General features: G+C 49.5%; 1 protein-coding gene across 4 annotated transcripts; it reads right to left on the bottom strand.

Moving 5' to 3' along the window:
* Nucleotides 1–6,312: 6,312 nt before the first annotated feature.
* Nucleotides 6,313–13,660, bottom strand: ADIG (adipogenin). Of its 4 annotated transcripts, none has more exons than XR_676248.4 (3): nt 13,418–13,655; nt 8,565–8,793; nt 6,313–6,675 (listed from the first exon to the last, which is right to left on the bottom strand). XR_676248.4 is itself a non-coding variant. In XM_016937907.3 (3 exons), exons 1-2 carry the CDS (start codon nt 13,617–13,619, stop codon nt 8,675–8,677), a joined length of 321 nt encoding a protein of 106 aa, XP_016793396.2. In that variant the 5' UTR covers nt 13,620–13,660; the 3' UTR covers nt 6,313–6,675; nt 8,661–8,674. The 4 variants fall into 4 exon arrangements, 2 of the variants coding, with proteins under 2 accessions (XP_016793396.2, XP_009435512.3); XR_676249.4 differs by having other exon boundaries at nt 6,313–6,547; nt 13,418–13,654; XM_016937907.3 differs by having other exon boundaries at nt 8,661–8,793; nt 13,418–13,660.
* Between the last annotated feature and the right edge of the window lie 1,015 nt (nt 13,661–14,675).

The following is a 14,675-nucleotide window of genomic DNA, read 5'->3' as shown; positions in this document are numbered from 1 at the left end:
GTTAGATACTTTCGCCTTTGGATACCTGGTTTTGCCATCCTAACAAAACCATTATATAAACTCACAAAAGGAAAGCTAGCTGACTCCATAAATCCTAAATCCTTTCCCCACACCTCTTTCCATTCCTTGAAGACAGCTTTAGAGACTGCCCCCACCCTAGCTCTCCCTGACTTATCCCAGCCCTTTTCATTACACACAGCCGAAGTGCAAGGCTGTGCAGTCAGAATTCTTACACAATGACCGGGATCGCACCCTGTAGCCCTTTTTTCCAAACAACTTGGCCTTACTGTTTTAGGCCGGCCATCACGTCTCCGTGCAGCGGCTGCTGCCGCCCTAATACTTTTAGAGGCCCTTAAAATACAAACTATGCTCAACTCACTCTCTACAGCTCTCATAATTTCCAAAATCTGTTTTCTTCCTCACACCTGACGCATATACTTTCTGCTCCCTGGCTCCTTCAGCTGTACTCACTCTTTGTTGAGTCTCCCACAATTACCATTGTTCCTGGCCCGGACTTCAATCTGGCCTCCCACATTATTACTGATACCACACCTGACCCTCATGACTGCATCTCTCTGATCCACCTGACATTCACCCCATTTCCCCACATTTCCTTCTTCCCTGTTTCTCACCCTGATCATACTTGGTTTATTGATGGCAATTCCACCAGGCCTAATCGCCACACACCAGCGAAGGCAGGCTATGCTATAGTACAAGCCACTAGCCTGCCTCTTAGAACCTCTCATTTCCTTTCCATCGTGGAAATTTATCCTCAAGGAAATAACTTCTCAGTGTTCCATCTGTTCTTCTACTACTCCTCAGGGATTATTCAGGCCCCCTCCCTTCCCTACACATCAAGCTCAAGGATTTGCCCCCACCCAGGACTGGCAAATTTGCTATTCTGCTACTTCTCAGGGATTATTCAGGCCCCCTCCCTTCCCTACACATCAAGCTCAAGGATTTGCCCCAAGTCAGAAAACTAAAATACCTCTTAGTCTAGGTAGACACTTTGACTGGATAGGTAGAGGCCTTTCCCACAGGGTCTGAGAAGGTCACTGCGGTCATTTCTTCCCTTCTGTCAGACATAATTCCTCTGTTTGGCCTTCCCACCTCTATACAGTCCGATAGCAGACTGGCCTTTATTAGTCAAATCAGCCAAGCATTTTTTCAGGCTCTTAGTATTCAGTGAAACCTTTATATCCCTTAAGGTCCTCAGTCTTCAGGAAAAGTAGAACGGACTAATAGTCTTAAAAACACACCTCACCAAGCTCAGCCACCAACTTAAAAAGGACTGGACAATACTTTTACCACTTTCCCTTCTCAGAATTCAGGCCTGTCCTCGGAATGCTACAGGGTACAGCCCATTTGAGCTTCTGTATGGACGCTCCTTTTTATTAGGCCCCAGTCTCATTCCAGACACCAGACCAACTTGGACTGTGCCCCAAAAAACTTGTCATCCCTACTATCTAGTCATACTCCTATTCACTGTTCTCAACTACTCATACATGCCCTGCTCTTGTTTACACTGCCAGTTTACACTGTTTCTTCAAGCCATCACAGCTGATATCTCCTGGTGCTATCCCCAAACCGCCACTCTTAACTCTTAAAGTAAATAAATAATCTTTGCTGGCAAGGCTATACTGAACCTCCTTAGGCACTCTCTAATTAGATGTCCTAGGTCCTCCCAATTCTTAGTCCTTTAATACCTGTTTTTTTCCTTCTCTTATTCCGTTTAGTTTTTTAATTCATGCAATAATTCTAAATGACAATTCAGGCCATCATCAATAATTCTAAATGACAAATGTTTCTTCTAACAACCCCACAATATCACCCCTTACCACAAAATCTTTCTTCAGCTTAATCTCTCTCACTCTAGGTTCCCACGCCACCCCTAATCCCGCTCGAAGCAGCCCTGAGAAACATCACCCATTATCTCTCCATACCACCCCCAAAAAATTTTCACCGTCCCAACACTATACCACTATTTCCTTTTATTTTTCTTATTAATATAAGAAGACAGGAATGTCAGGCCTCTGAGCCCAAGCTAAGCCATCATATCCCCTGTGACCTGCATGTACACATCCAGATGGTTGGTTCCTGCCTTAACTGATGACATTCCACCACAAAAGAAGTGAAAATGGCCTGTTCCTGCCTTAACTGATGACATTATCTTGTGAAATTCCTTCTGACTCATCCTGGCTCAAAAATTCCCCTACTGAGCACCTTGTGACCCCCACTCCTGCCCGCCAGAGAACAACCCCCCTTTGACTGTAATTTTCCTTTACCTACCCAAATCTTATAAAACGGCCCCACCCCCATCTCCCTTTGCTGACTCTCCTTTCGGACTCAGCCCACCTGCACCCAGGTGAAATAAACAGCCTTGTTGCTCACACAAAGCCTGTTTGGTGGTCTCTTCACATGGACGCGCATGAAAGTGACTTTATTTGGAAATAGGGTTTTGACAGAGATAATCAAGTTAAAATGTAGTTGGTAGGGTGGGCCCTAACCCAATAAGACTGGTGTCCCTCTGAAAGGGGAAAAATCGGTCCCCGACACAGGTGTGCATATCAAGAAGATGATGGGAAGACACACAGTGGGGACACTATGTGAGGGCAGAGGCCGCAGCTGGGTGATGCTGCCTCAAGCTGAGGCACATTGGAGCCACCAGAACCTGTCAAAGGCAAGGAAGGCTGCTTCCTCTGCAGGGTTTGGAGGGAGCCTGGCAATGCCAGTACCATAACTGTGGACTTCTAGCCCCCAGAAGTAAGAGCCCACACGCTTCTGTTGTTCTAAACCACCCAGCTTGTGACACGTTGTCATGGGAGCTCCTGGAAGCAAATGCAGAGGGGATTGGCCCTGTTTTGCAGACGATGACACTGAGGCTGAATGGGATGGCGATGGGCTTGCACTCGGGAGTCCAGGCCTGTGGCCCCAGGGTTAGGGGTAGAAAATAAGCCTGTGCCTAGAAGATATGCTGTGACAAGGGGTGTGGCGTTCAACGAGATGCACCGACAGTCAGATACACCCTGCTTTGCTGATGCCCCTGCGGTGCTCCCATGTCATGCTGGTGACTGTCCTCGCAGGGTCCCTGAGCCCCTCAGCCTGGGGAGACAGGTTTGCTGTCCCGAGTGCACCTGAGTTTCCTACAAACATCAACCGCACAGCCTTAAGCTCCATCATTCAGCTCTAGGAAGAGCCAGGGGTATCCCTGTGGATCTGGAGACACACATCCCAGTTAAGAGTCAGAAAAATGAGCCACTTCATGGCTGTGTGACTTTGGGCGAGTTGCTTAACCTCTCTGAATCTCAGTTTCCTCGTCTGAAAATGGAACCATGATGCGACTGAGAGGGCTGTTGTGAGGATCCAGTGGGATAATGCGTGGGCACTCAGCCACGGCTGCTATGTGGGGATGATGTCTCTCGGGAGCCTGTGACTAGAGTGTCATGGGATGTGTTTACCAGTCACACGCCCATCTCCTCTGTATGAGTGTGCATGTGTGCGTGTGTGTCTGTGTGTGCCAGAATGGGGACCTCGTCCACATCCGTAGAGGCCCGGGGTCTCAGCCCTCACCAAAGCAGGGAAGGCGTCTCCCCACACTCCCCACAATTGTTCTCCAGAGCTGTCACCTGCCCGGGGCCCTGAGGAGCGGCCTCATCTGCCTTCTGCCTCGAAGGTTCCAGGGGCATGGCAGACGCTCTTCCCAGACCCCAGTGCAGGGCCCACTGCACTCACTCTCCTCGGGGTTGCCTCCTCAGCAGGTGGGGCAAGAGGGCTGGGGGGCTCTGCTGGCTTTTCTAGGCCAGAAGGGAGGCTGAACAATGGCCCAGCAGCCCCTCACAGCACAGTGGGGCAGGGCCGAGTAAGCAGTGCACAGAGACTCCACAGAACGGGGCATCTGGCAAAAATGCAGACAATGCCAGGCAGAGCTTCCGCCACAGGGAGGAGTTGCCAACAGGGTTCATTCAACGCCACCCCTGCAGCTCCCAGGAAAACCCCGTGGTGACAAAAGCTCATCAGCTGGAGCAAGGCTTGTGTGGAGAAGGGAGGGTTGTGGGTGTGTGTGCGTGTGTGTGAGTGCGCGTGTCTATGGATGTGTGTCATCTAGCCCAGGTTTCTTCCTCATTCTCATTTAAAAGCCACAGCCTGATTGAAAACAAAATATTTAAATGTATGAGAATGCGTGTGTGCATGTGTGTGTCTGTGAGAGTGTGATAGTGTGTCTGTGTGTATAAGGTGGTGTGTGTATGTGAGTGTGTCTGTATAAGGGTGAGTGTATATGTGTGTGTGCGTATGAGTGTGACTGTGTGATTGTATATGTGAGTGTATGAGTGTGTGTGTGTGTCTGTGTGTGATAGTGTGCCTGTATGTGTGAGGGTGTTTGTGTCAGTGGATATGTGTCTGTGTGCATGTGAGTGTATGAGAGTGTGTGTGTGTGTGATAGCGTGTATGTGTGAGGGTGTCTGAAAGCATATGTGTATGCATGTGGATGTGAGTGTAGTGAGTGTATGTGTGAGGGTGTGAGTGTATATGTATGTGTGAGTGTATGAGTGTGTCTGTATGTGTGAGGGTGTGTGTATATGTATGTGAGTGTATGAGTGTGTGAGAGTGTGAGGGTTTGTGTCTGTGTGTTGTATGTGTGTCTGTATGAGGGTGTGTGTGTGTGTGTATGTGTGTCTGTATGAGAGTGTGTCTGTGTGACTGTGTGTCTATGAGGGTGTGTCTGTGTGACAGTGTGTGTATGTGTGTCTGTATGAGGGTGTGTGTGTGTGTCTATGAGAGTGTGTGTATGAGGGTGTGTGTGAGTGTGTGATAATGCGTGTGTGTGTCTGTATGTAAGAGAGCATGTTGGGATTGCACAGCGGGGCAAAGGACTGGGGAAACAGGTACTTCTAATATACCCTTGGGGCCACTTTTTGGTTGGGCAACTTAGTTTCTGCAAAATGTAAATGCATGTCTTATATTCAACAATTTCTCCTTTCAGAATGTGTTCTCTGGATAGAAGCACACTTGTGGGCAAGGATTTAGGTTCAAGAGTGTTCACTGTAGCCTGTGGGTAAGAATAGAAACCTCATCCAGCAAATTCAGTGGGACTCAAATCCCAAAAGGTGGCTTTCTGCACCTGATGAGGAGCTCAGACTTTAGCCCACAGACAACGGAAAGCATGGAAGACGTGAAGCCAGGAAGGGACATGTCCCAATTTGTGCTTTGGGTGGATCACTCCAACAGGGCAGAAAGAGCAGAGACCAAGGCCAGGAGACCAAAGGCCAGGAGACAAGCTAAGATTTCAGGCTCAATTCTCTCTCCTTTGGACATTTAGAAGTCGTGGTGGCTGGTGGGGTGTGGAGTGAGAGAGAAAGAAGGGATAAAGATGATGCCCAGTTGGTACCTTGGAGGGCCTGTCCCTTTATCCCCCCACCCCCATCATCCTGCAGCCTCTGGAAACTTACGCCTCCCACCATACCTCCCCCAGCACCCCACCTGGGGAAGAACTGGCACAGTGGAGTGAGACCTGGTTCTGGAGTCATGGAACCTGGGTTCAAATGCCAGCTCTCCCAGTGTGACACTGAGCAACTTACTAACTGCTCTGTGCCTGTTTCCCCATGTGTAAAACAGAGGTAACCAACCTACCTTGCAGAATTCTTACAAGGGCTAAAAGCAATCGTATGTATTTGTTTTTGTTTTTGTTTCTTTGAGACCGACTCTCACTCTGTTGCCCAGGCTGGAGTGCAGTGGCACGATCTCAGCTCGCTGCAACCTTCACCTCCCTGGTTCAAGCGATTCTTGTGCCTCAGTCTCCCGAGTAGCTGGGACTACGTGAGCCATCACACCTGGCCAATTTTTGTATTTTTAGTAGAGATGGGGTTTTTGTCATGTTGGCCAGGCTGGTTTCGAATTCCTGACCTCCAGTGATCCACCCGCCTTGGCCTCCCAAAGTACTGGGATTACAGGTGTGAGCCGCCGTGCTCGGCCAGCAATCGTATGTATAAAGCACATAGAAAAGTGCCTGACATGTGTAGTAAGCACTCACTAAATGTTGAGCTACTCCTATAGCTATTCCTACTCCTACCAAACTAGGCACTTGGTAGACACTCTGCAGCTATTTATCAAATATTTGTTATTAAGATCAGCCTAAAGTCCAATCAAGGAGCGAATCTGAAATCAGAGAATGGAAGTTCAGAGCAAGCCCCCCATCCCCGTTGAACAGATGGAAGAGGGTTGGGCATTCCCAAGAAGGTCCTAGATGGCTTGAATCAGGGCCAGGGCTGAGTCTCGGACCTACGCTGGTTGAATGAATGACTTGGTCAGGCCTGGTAGGTTTGTCAGGGGTCCCCCGGGTATGGGAAGACCCTTGCTTCTTTAATATGGACCCACACCCTCCGGCCCAGCCCTGCTTTAAGACCCCTCTGAATTAAATTGGCCAATTTCTCCCCATGGGCCTGCTCACTGCTCCCATGCCCTCCCAGACTTGAGCGGCTCCCTGCAGGGCTGGAGGTCATCTGTGATGCTGGAGAAGGGCTGGGTCCTCTGGAGGTTTTCACATGTCGGTCTGAAAAGGAGATGAGTTGGGGGTTCCAGGGAGGCACCACAGTTGCCAAAGTCCTCTTGCCTCCCTGGCAAGTCTCTCCCATCCACTTCTGCCATTGCCACTGCCCTGCTGACTCCAGGAAAACCAAACTAGAAACAAAAGGAAGGTTGGGACTAGGGATGCCATTGGGATGAAAAAAAAGAGGTGGGTAAGGCCAGATGTGGTGGTTCATGCCTGTAATCCCAGCACTTTGGGAAGCCGAGGCAGGTGGATCATCTAAGGTCAGGAGTTCAAGACCAGCCTGACCAATATGGTGAAACCTTGTCTCTACTACAAATAGAAAAATTAGCCGGGCGTGATGGCATGTGCCTGTAATCCCAGCTACTCGGGAGGATAAGACAGGAGAATTGCTTGAACTGGGGAGGAAGAGGTTGCAGTAAACTGAGATTGCGCCACTGCACTCCAGCCTGGGGGACAGAGAAAGACTCCACCTCAAAAAAAAAAAAAAGGGAAAAAAGAAAGAAAGAGGTGGGTAAGTGATGGGGGTGGGAAGGGCTATGCATAAATGGGATAGGGTTCTTGCGCAGGGTCTGAAAATCTTATCTCATGCCACAAATTATATAAAAACAGATCAAGCTACATAATTCGCAGGGCCCAATAGCAAATTAACACGTGGGGCCCCTTGTTCAGAAATTAAGAATTTCAAGACAGCAATAGCCAAGCATGAAACCAAGCCTGGGACCTTGTGGGACTGCAGGTTACACACCTGTGGAGCTGGCCCCGTACACAAATCTCTGAGGGCATGCATAGGAGGAGTTTTCCTGGGAAAAGGGCCCTCAGTGGTCAAGGTGGGACCCAAAAGGCTAAAAATCATTACAACTGAGGTTAAGTGAGGGGCCCTCCTTTTCACCACCTCCTCCCTCCACTCAGACAGGGTCGGGGGCTATTGAACACACTGCATGAACCAACTTCAGAGTAGGGCAGGCTATGGTGGCCAAGGAGACAGAGAAAGGCGGACACATGAGAGATGGAGATTAGAGTTGGGAGAGAGAGGCGAGAGGCTGGCTCCAGGGTTCGTGACTCGGGCAACAGAATCAATCCACAGTGGTGCTATTCATGGAGATGAAGAAAAGCTAGCAGAAGATCAGGGTGCTGTTTTGCTTGGCTGGGTGACAATGGGAATCAAGATTCCTATTCTAGGCATGAGAGGGTGTCAAGCAGACAGATAATAAAGCTTGGGAGGAGATTAGATGAGACACACACATTTTGGGGCCATTGGTATAGAGATGGCATCTAATCCCACTGGAATGGCTGAGGTCTCCTAGGAATTCAATGGGTGCAAGGGCCTTTGGGTACAGCATCTGATTGCCCTGACACCTCACATGAGAGTATGTGTGTGTGCCTCATTTGTAAATGTTCTCATTTGTAAATGGAGGCGAGAATCATATCCTCATCATAGGATTTCATAAGTAAGCCTGTGGAAGGGGAACGGTTCAGACAGGCCTTGGTACCTATTGAGCCCCCAAGGATACCAGCCATTGTAATAATAATAATAATAATAATAATAATAATAATATCATGTCATCCTTCCACAAACATGTATTGAGCCTCTAGCGTGTGTCTGGCAGTATTTTGGGGCTTTGGATGCAGCCATGATCAAACGTGTTAGAAGGCGGTAAGTACTACAGTGAAAGGAAAGCAGAGCAGGGTAAGCAGCACGATGCGGAGGATGGGGTGGGGGCTTCAATATCGAATAGGGTGGCCAGTGGGACTCTGCTGAAAAAGTGACATTAGAGCAAGCCCTCAGAGGTGAGGGAGTGCCCCACGCAGATGTCTGAGAGAACAGCTGGCCAAAGACCATCAGGAAAGTGGTGGGGGGTGAGGCCCTAGGGTAAAGGGGAGGGGACCTTTGTAAAGGCTCCTTGTGGCACAGGGTGCTGGCCCTTTAACAGGGCAACACCGGGTCTCCCCCACAATGAAGCAGAAGGCTCTCACATGCTGGAGAGAACCCGTCATCCAGCATGGCCAGGGAGCATACCTCTAATATGGTGGAGGCAGCCTCTTGCCCACACAGCAGCTGCCCAAGGCTTTGGGTGGGCCTTGAGGCTCCCCCTGGCCCCTGGAAGGGCCTCACCTGGCACAGCAGGCTCACCAGCAGGGCCTCTCCTTCTCTTGGCCGTGGAGTGTCCCCTTCCAGCAAAACTCGGCTGGGCCTTTGCTCCAGGGCTCCCAATCCAAGCATACACTGGAGTCATTTTCCTCTGAATCTGTGGAGATACGAGGCAAGGCCTCTTGGATGGTCACATCCTGTCTCCTACCCCTGACCCAGGAAGGAGTCCCCTGCCAGGCCTGGGTATCCCTGCAGCCTTGCCTGAGGCTAGGGCCAAGGCAGAATCCTATGAGCCAGCCTTGAGGCCTCAGGAAGACTTCAGGGCCTTAAAGGGTGACCAGGGACCAAGAAAGAAGGCTGCTCCTGTGACTTGGAAAATGGCCATATCTAGAGGGGAGGACACAGAGGTGAGCAAATGACATACTGTACTGGACATGGTCCAGAAAGAGGCAGTGAAGAGACACAGTTATTGACCCATCCAGGCATTTGTCCACTAGTTCATTCATTAACAAACATCTGAGTACGAAGGCACAATGATCTCCACTGTACACTGTTTTGTGATGAAACACACACACACGAACAATAAAACACCTGGAAACTGTGTCCACATCCACAGATCACGAGAGATCTGGGTGTCTAAGCTGTGGCACAGTCACACCACATGGAGACCCGGACCCTCCGTCTGATGGCTTGTCATGAAGCTGTTAAAATGTTTGTATCATATCTGTATCTTCTGACTTGCAGAATATCTACGGTATATTATAAGCAAATTAAAAAGAAATGTAGGATCTTTTTGTTTTGAAAAGCAAATGCTGCACCATTCCCCAATTTGTTTTGAAAACCTGCACACGTTAATGAGTTTGCTAACAGACTCATCTTGGGGAGGTAAGGTGAGAAAAAGGAGGGATGGGGAAGATTATTTTTCTTACTAAACTCTTGCATTGTTTCACTAGTTGCAGAGAAGTAACCAAGGTTTTTGTACAATGGGCATAATATCAGCATCTTCTAGGATGAGGGTTAACTGAAGGCAGACATGTAAAACTCAGCACAGGATGTAGCACAGGCCTTCAACAGTGTTGGCAGTTAGTATGTCTTAAAAGTCAGTAGGGGCCGGGCACAGTGGCTCACGCCTGTAATCCCAGCACTTTGAGAGGCCAAGGTGGGTGACCATGAGGTCAAGAGATCGAGACCATCCTGGCCAACATGGCGAAACCCCGTCTCTACTAAAAGTACAAAAATTAGCTGGGCGTGGTGGTGCACACCTGTAGTCCCAGCTACTCGGGAGGTTGAGGCAGGAGAATCGCTTGAACCAGGGAGTCGGAGGTTGCAGTGAGCCGAGATCACGCCACTGCACTCCAGCCTGGTGACAGAGCGAGACTCCGTCTCAAAAAAAAAAAAAAAAAAAAAGTCAGTAGGATAGCGTGAAGTGACTGTTCTTCACTAGAGAGAGTATTTTTTGAACATAGAGTATGTGCAAAGTGTTGTTACATTCATTTTCTCATCTGATCCTCTTAACACCTTCCTGAAGTCAATTACTAGTATTTTTTGTACTTTACAGATGAGGATGGTGAAATCACTTGTCCAGGCTCACAGCCAGGGAGTGGTGCTACTGGATGCAAATTCAGCCTCCCCACTCCACAGTTCCATTGGGTGTGTTTGGACTTAGGGGATTTAAAGGCAGCTTTGAATTGAACATCTTGCTCCAAGGCCCACCATGAGGGGTTGTTGCACCACTCTTCTGTTTCAGCCCCAAACCCATCTCTTTGGAGGTTTCCCTTCATCCTTCTGCAAACTCCTTTCAAATCGCAAAAGGAAAATGCCGGCAGCAGGGCATCTTCCCCTTGAAGGGTGTGTGTGGCTTCCTCCACCTTATGGCCATGTCATGGCCAGACAGTAGCACTGTCCCCACTGACCAGCTTTTGCAGGAGTTGAGCTGCCCATTATCATTTTTGCCTCAGTGCCAGTTTCATCAGGCAGCTCTCCTTTCCTCCCCATTTGCTCCTCCTTCGACTTGGGAAAGTGCATCCTGTCGGGTATTCCACGCTTAACCCTCTGTATTCTGAGGCCTGAAACTGCCCTGAGGAGCCAGCAGGAGTGTTGGGGGGTGGTGGGGAGGAGGCGGCAGAGCTACTCCTGTCTGCTTTTCAAGCTGGATTTCAGGCAAACTGATTCCAATAAAGGGATCTGCAGCAGAATAGAAAACTGCAGGTCTGGGTGTCCTGACCCCTTAGCCCCCCAAACCCTGACATTGGGTCAGTTCCCAGCACAAGGGCAAAACACGCACAATAATACCGGGAGTTTTAGAAGACGGAGAACCTGAGGGAGGAATGCCCACCTCACTTTAAGGACGGTTTCTCTTCGTTGCAAAATTAACAAATGACTTATTTCAAAACGCCACATGACACCAGTAAACAGCCTCTCAGGAGAAAGTCTGCGGAGGGGTTGGAGTGGGGTAGGTTGCGGATGGTTTTGGAGTTGGGCCTCCAAGCAGAGTGAATGCTGGAGGAGATTCATGCTACAGGCCTTGGCCTGGGTGGTAGGAGAAATGTCTCCACTCTGGAGAAGGCATCCAAAGCCACACCACCTGCATTTCCTCCCACATTGACAAAACCAGCATTGGCTGGACTATTTTCTCAGCCTACAGGAACCTACGATGTGCCAGGTGTGTATGTGTACTGTGTGCCCTGCCCTGTAAGTACCCGATATGCATCGACCACTGGAGCCTGTCACAACCCCAAGGGGCAGGTACTAGTGTTGTCTCCATTTTGTAGATGAGAAAAGCAAGGCTCAGAGAGGTGTCCACAGTCACGCAGCTGGTAGGTGGCAGAGTCAGGATTTGAAGGCAGACAATTGGCTCTCTTAAGTAGTTCACAGATGTATGACCTTGGACAGGTTGCTTCTCCTCTCCTAGCCTCAGTTTCCCCAATTGTGATATTATTATTATTAAGCAGGGTTATTATGAGGATTAAATAAGATCATGCAAGTCCAGTGTTTAGCACAAGGTCTGGTATATAGTCAGTGTTCCAAACAGGTTCACTATTATTAGGAACTATTAAGAAGCAAGGATGAGGCTGGGTGCGGTGGCTCACACCTGTAATCCCATCACTTTGAGAGGCTGAGGCGGGTGGATCACCTGAGCTCAGGAGTTCGAGACCAGCCTGGCTAACATGGTGAAACCCCATCTCTACTAAAAATACAAAAATTAGACAGGTGTGATGGTGGGCACCTGTAATCCCCGCTACTTGGGAGGCTGAGGCAGGAGAATCGCTTGAAGCCAGGAGGCAGAGGTTGCAGTGAGCCGAGACTGTGCCACTGCACTCCAGCCTGGCTGACAAGAATAAGACTCTGTTTCAAAAAATAAAAATAAAAAAAAAAAGGATGATATCTGAACTCATATCTTCCAGACTCCAGAGAGACAACTTTTATCGCCAGTATGCAAACAAGGCTGACTCCCCACCAGCTGTGGGGCCCAATGCCTAAACCGTGCCCCTCAGGGAGGGCTGTGGTCTACCCTAGGACTATGAGGAGAATGTACTTTAAATAAACACTTTCTAGAAACACAAGGACATCCCAAGTTCTTGCCAGGAACTCCCAATAATTACATAATTATAAGCCCCTACATTTAAGATCATGGGGCTAGCAGGGGTGTGGGGAGGGACTTCTCACCCTGCCTCAACAACGTCTGACCATTGCTGGCGGCATGTGCTGCGCCCTCCCTGCCTAGCTTGCCAAAGGTCATGGCACTCAGCAGCAGGAGGTAGGAGGTCAAGTGGTCCCCACGAAGAGGCCTTTTTTTGACACAGGGTCTCACTCTGTCTGCTGGAATACAGTGGTGTGATCTCGGCTCACTGCAGCCTCGACCTCCCAGGCTCAAGCAGTTCTCCCACCTCAGCCTCCTGAGTAGCTGGGACCACAGATGCATGCCACCACACCTGGCTAATTTTTTGTATTCCTTGTAGGGACGTTGCCCAGCCTGGTCTCAAACTCCTGGGCTCAAGCAACCTGGCCACCTTGGCTTCCCAAAGTGCTGGGATTACAGGTGTGAGCCACTGTGCCCAGCAGGAAGAGACCTCTTGCTGAAGGGGATGCTCAGGGAGACACATGCCAGAGGAGCAGAAGTCCCACTCTTGCCACACAGCCAGGCCATATCCTGATCCAGCCACCCCCAGCTTCCTCCACAGCCAGCTTCGTCCCACCTCTTGCTCCTCTTGGTGGCATGCTGAGGTCAGGGTGAATGTCAGCTGGCTTCCATGAGCCTGTCTCCCAAAGAAGCCAGATCCTTTCTGATACATGGCCTAGGCAGAAACAGTGAGTGGTCTGCAGGTACCTGAAAAATGCCTAAGGCTGCTGTATCCCATCGTGCAAGCTGTTTACTGCACAAAAGCAGCCAATTGAGAGGGTGAGCAGGGCTGAAATCCAGCCCACGCTCTGCTCACAGAGCCTTGTGCCCCAGCTGAAAGGGGCACCTGGAAGTTCATCTGCCTGGAGCGACAACCTCTGATTTGTTCAAAAGATCACTCTCGAACTCTAGGTTCAAACTCTAGGACTCACTCTCGAACTCTAGGTTCAAACTCTAGGACTCACTCTCGAACTCTAGGTTAAGAAACCCTAAACAACCAAACCAATCCTTTCCACTTAAGAGTTGACTGCTTGTATCTAAGCGAGCACTTAAAATGACTGAAGGAAGCCCCTTCTGCAGTTGTTTCAGGACACACTGGCCTATTTGGCCCCCTGCCTAGCTCCAGGATTAGGGTCCTGCCCGGACGGGGTAAGAAGCTCACCTTGGCTAAGTAAGAAGCGTAGCCAGATGATCAATAACAACAGCAAACCCACAGGGAGGCAGAACCAGAAAACCAGGAAAGAAAATGTGAGGTCGTTCACCAGCGGCATCAAAGGGTACTTCATGGCGCATGTGTGGCTAAGCTGGGCCAGCCTGGGCTGGGCTGGCAGGGCTGCCCCATGGGACCTGGCAGGCTGGGCCATGCTCTGCTCTCAGCCCAACTGTGACTAAGCTGTGACATAACAAGGAAGTCACAGTGTACTTCAGGCAAAGCATGCAGGGGACACTTTGAGGGAGAGCTGTTCTGGATGAAAGGGTGGGAAGTGAGGCAGTGAGACAGTCTGGCTGAGAATTAAAAAGCCCAGGTTTCCAGGCAGGCCTGGGTTTGAATCTCAGTCCAGTAGCTATTGGGTTCATGACACCCCTCTGACCCTTTTTCTTGTAAGATGGAGATAATTCTGTTAAGTTAGAAAAATAGATGGGACAAAAATTACCCCCGGGATCGGTGTTCATATATCTGAAGTCACAGACCCCCTCCAGGAGCCAGCTGGGTCCCCAGGTCCTGTAATACCAGCTGTGGGTGCCCACGTCCACACTTGGTGGGGGTGCTGGGGACTGCGGCAAACTGGATGCAGCTTACTGCATCCTAAGCATGCAGTGATGGCAGCTCCAACCAATAACTGCTACAAGTGAAATGCAGGTCCATTATTGCAGGACTCCTAACTTTCCCAAGACAGGCAAAAAGTCTGGATTTCTATGTGAAATCTCCCAAGTTTAAAATGTCGGATCAGACCTTGTCAAAGCACTGTTGGCTAAACAAAACGTCTGCCAGGCTGGATTGGTCACTGGGCTGCCACTGAAAACTTTTAAAATCTAACACATAGTAGATTATTCTAATGATTACTAGATTAAATGACTATAAATGATTATTACTTAATCTGAAAGCTTGTGCCTCTCCTTATTAGGGTTTTCAGTGAGGGGCTTCTAACGACTTGAATCTTGTTCCTTTATCTCCTGAGTGGCCAGAACACTTCCACATGTCATCCTCATCTTCTCCTATCTGTCATCCGTTCACTCATCAAGTATTCAGTAAACCTCCATGTGCCAGACCATGGCAGAAAGGAGGCTTCGGGCTTCCCACTGGAGTGGCTGCTGCATGGTATTCTCCAAGAGGACCCTTGGACCACCTGCCTGTGACTGCCAGCAGGTGGGTGGGTGCTGGAGTGTATTTATTAAACATGCCAATTCCCAGGCTCACC

Source organism: Pan troglodytes, chromosome 21 (assembly GCF_028858775.2).
Source record: "Pan troglodytes isolate AG18354 chromosome 21, NHGRI_mPanTro3-v2.0_pri, whole genome shotgun sequence".
Classification (NCBI taxonomy): Eukaryota; Metazoa; Chordata; class Mammalia; order Primates; family Hominidae; genus Pan; species Pan troglodytes.
The sequence above is the reverse complement of the archived record's forward strand: the minus strand, read 5'-3'. Positions and strand labels throughout refer to the sequence as shown.

Bases quoted from the DNA above. Each gene is read 5' to 3' on its own strand.
- ADIG (XM_016937907.3), bottom strand. From the start codon at position 13,619: ATGGCCCAGCCTGCCAGGTCCCATGGGGCAGCCCTGCCAGCCCAGCCC. The intron at 8,794-13,417 runs GTGAGCTTCTTA...GTATCTCCACAG, and splicing joins ACGCTTCTTACTTAGCCAAG to ATTCAGAGGAAAATGACTCC.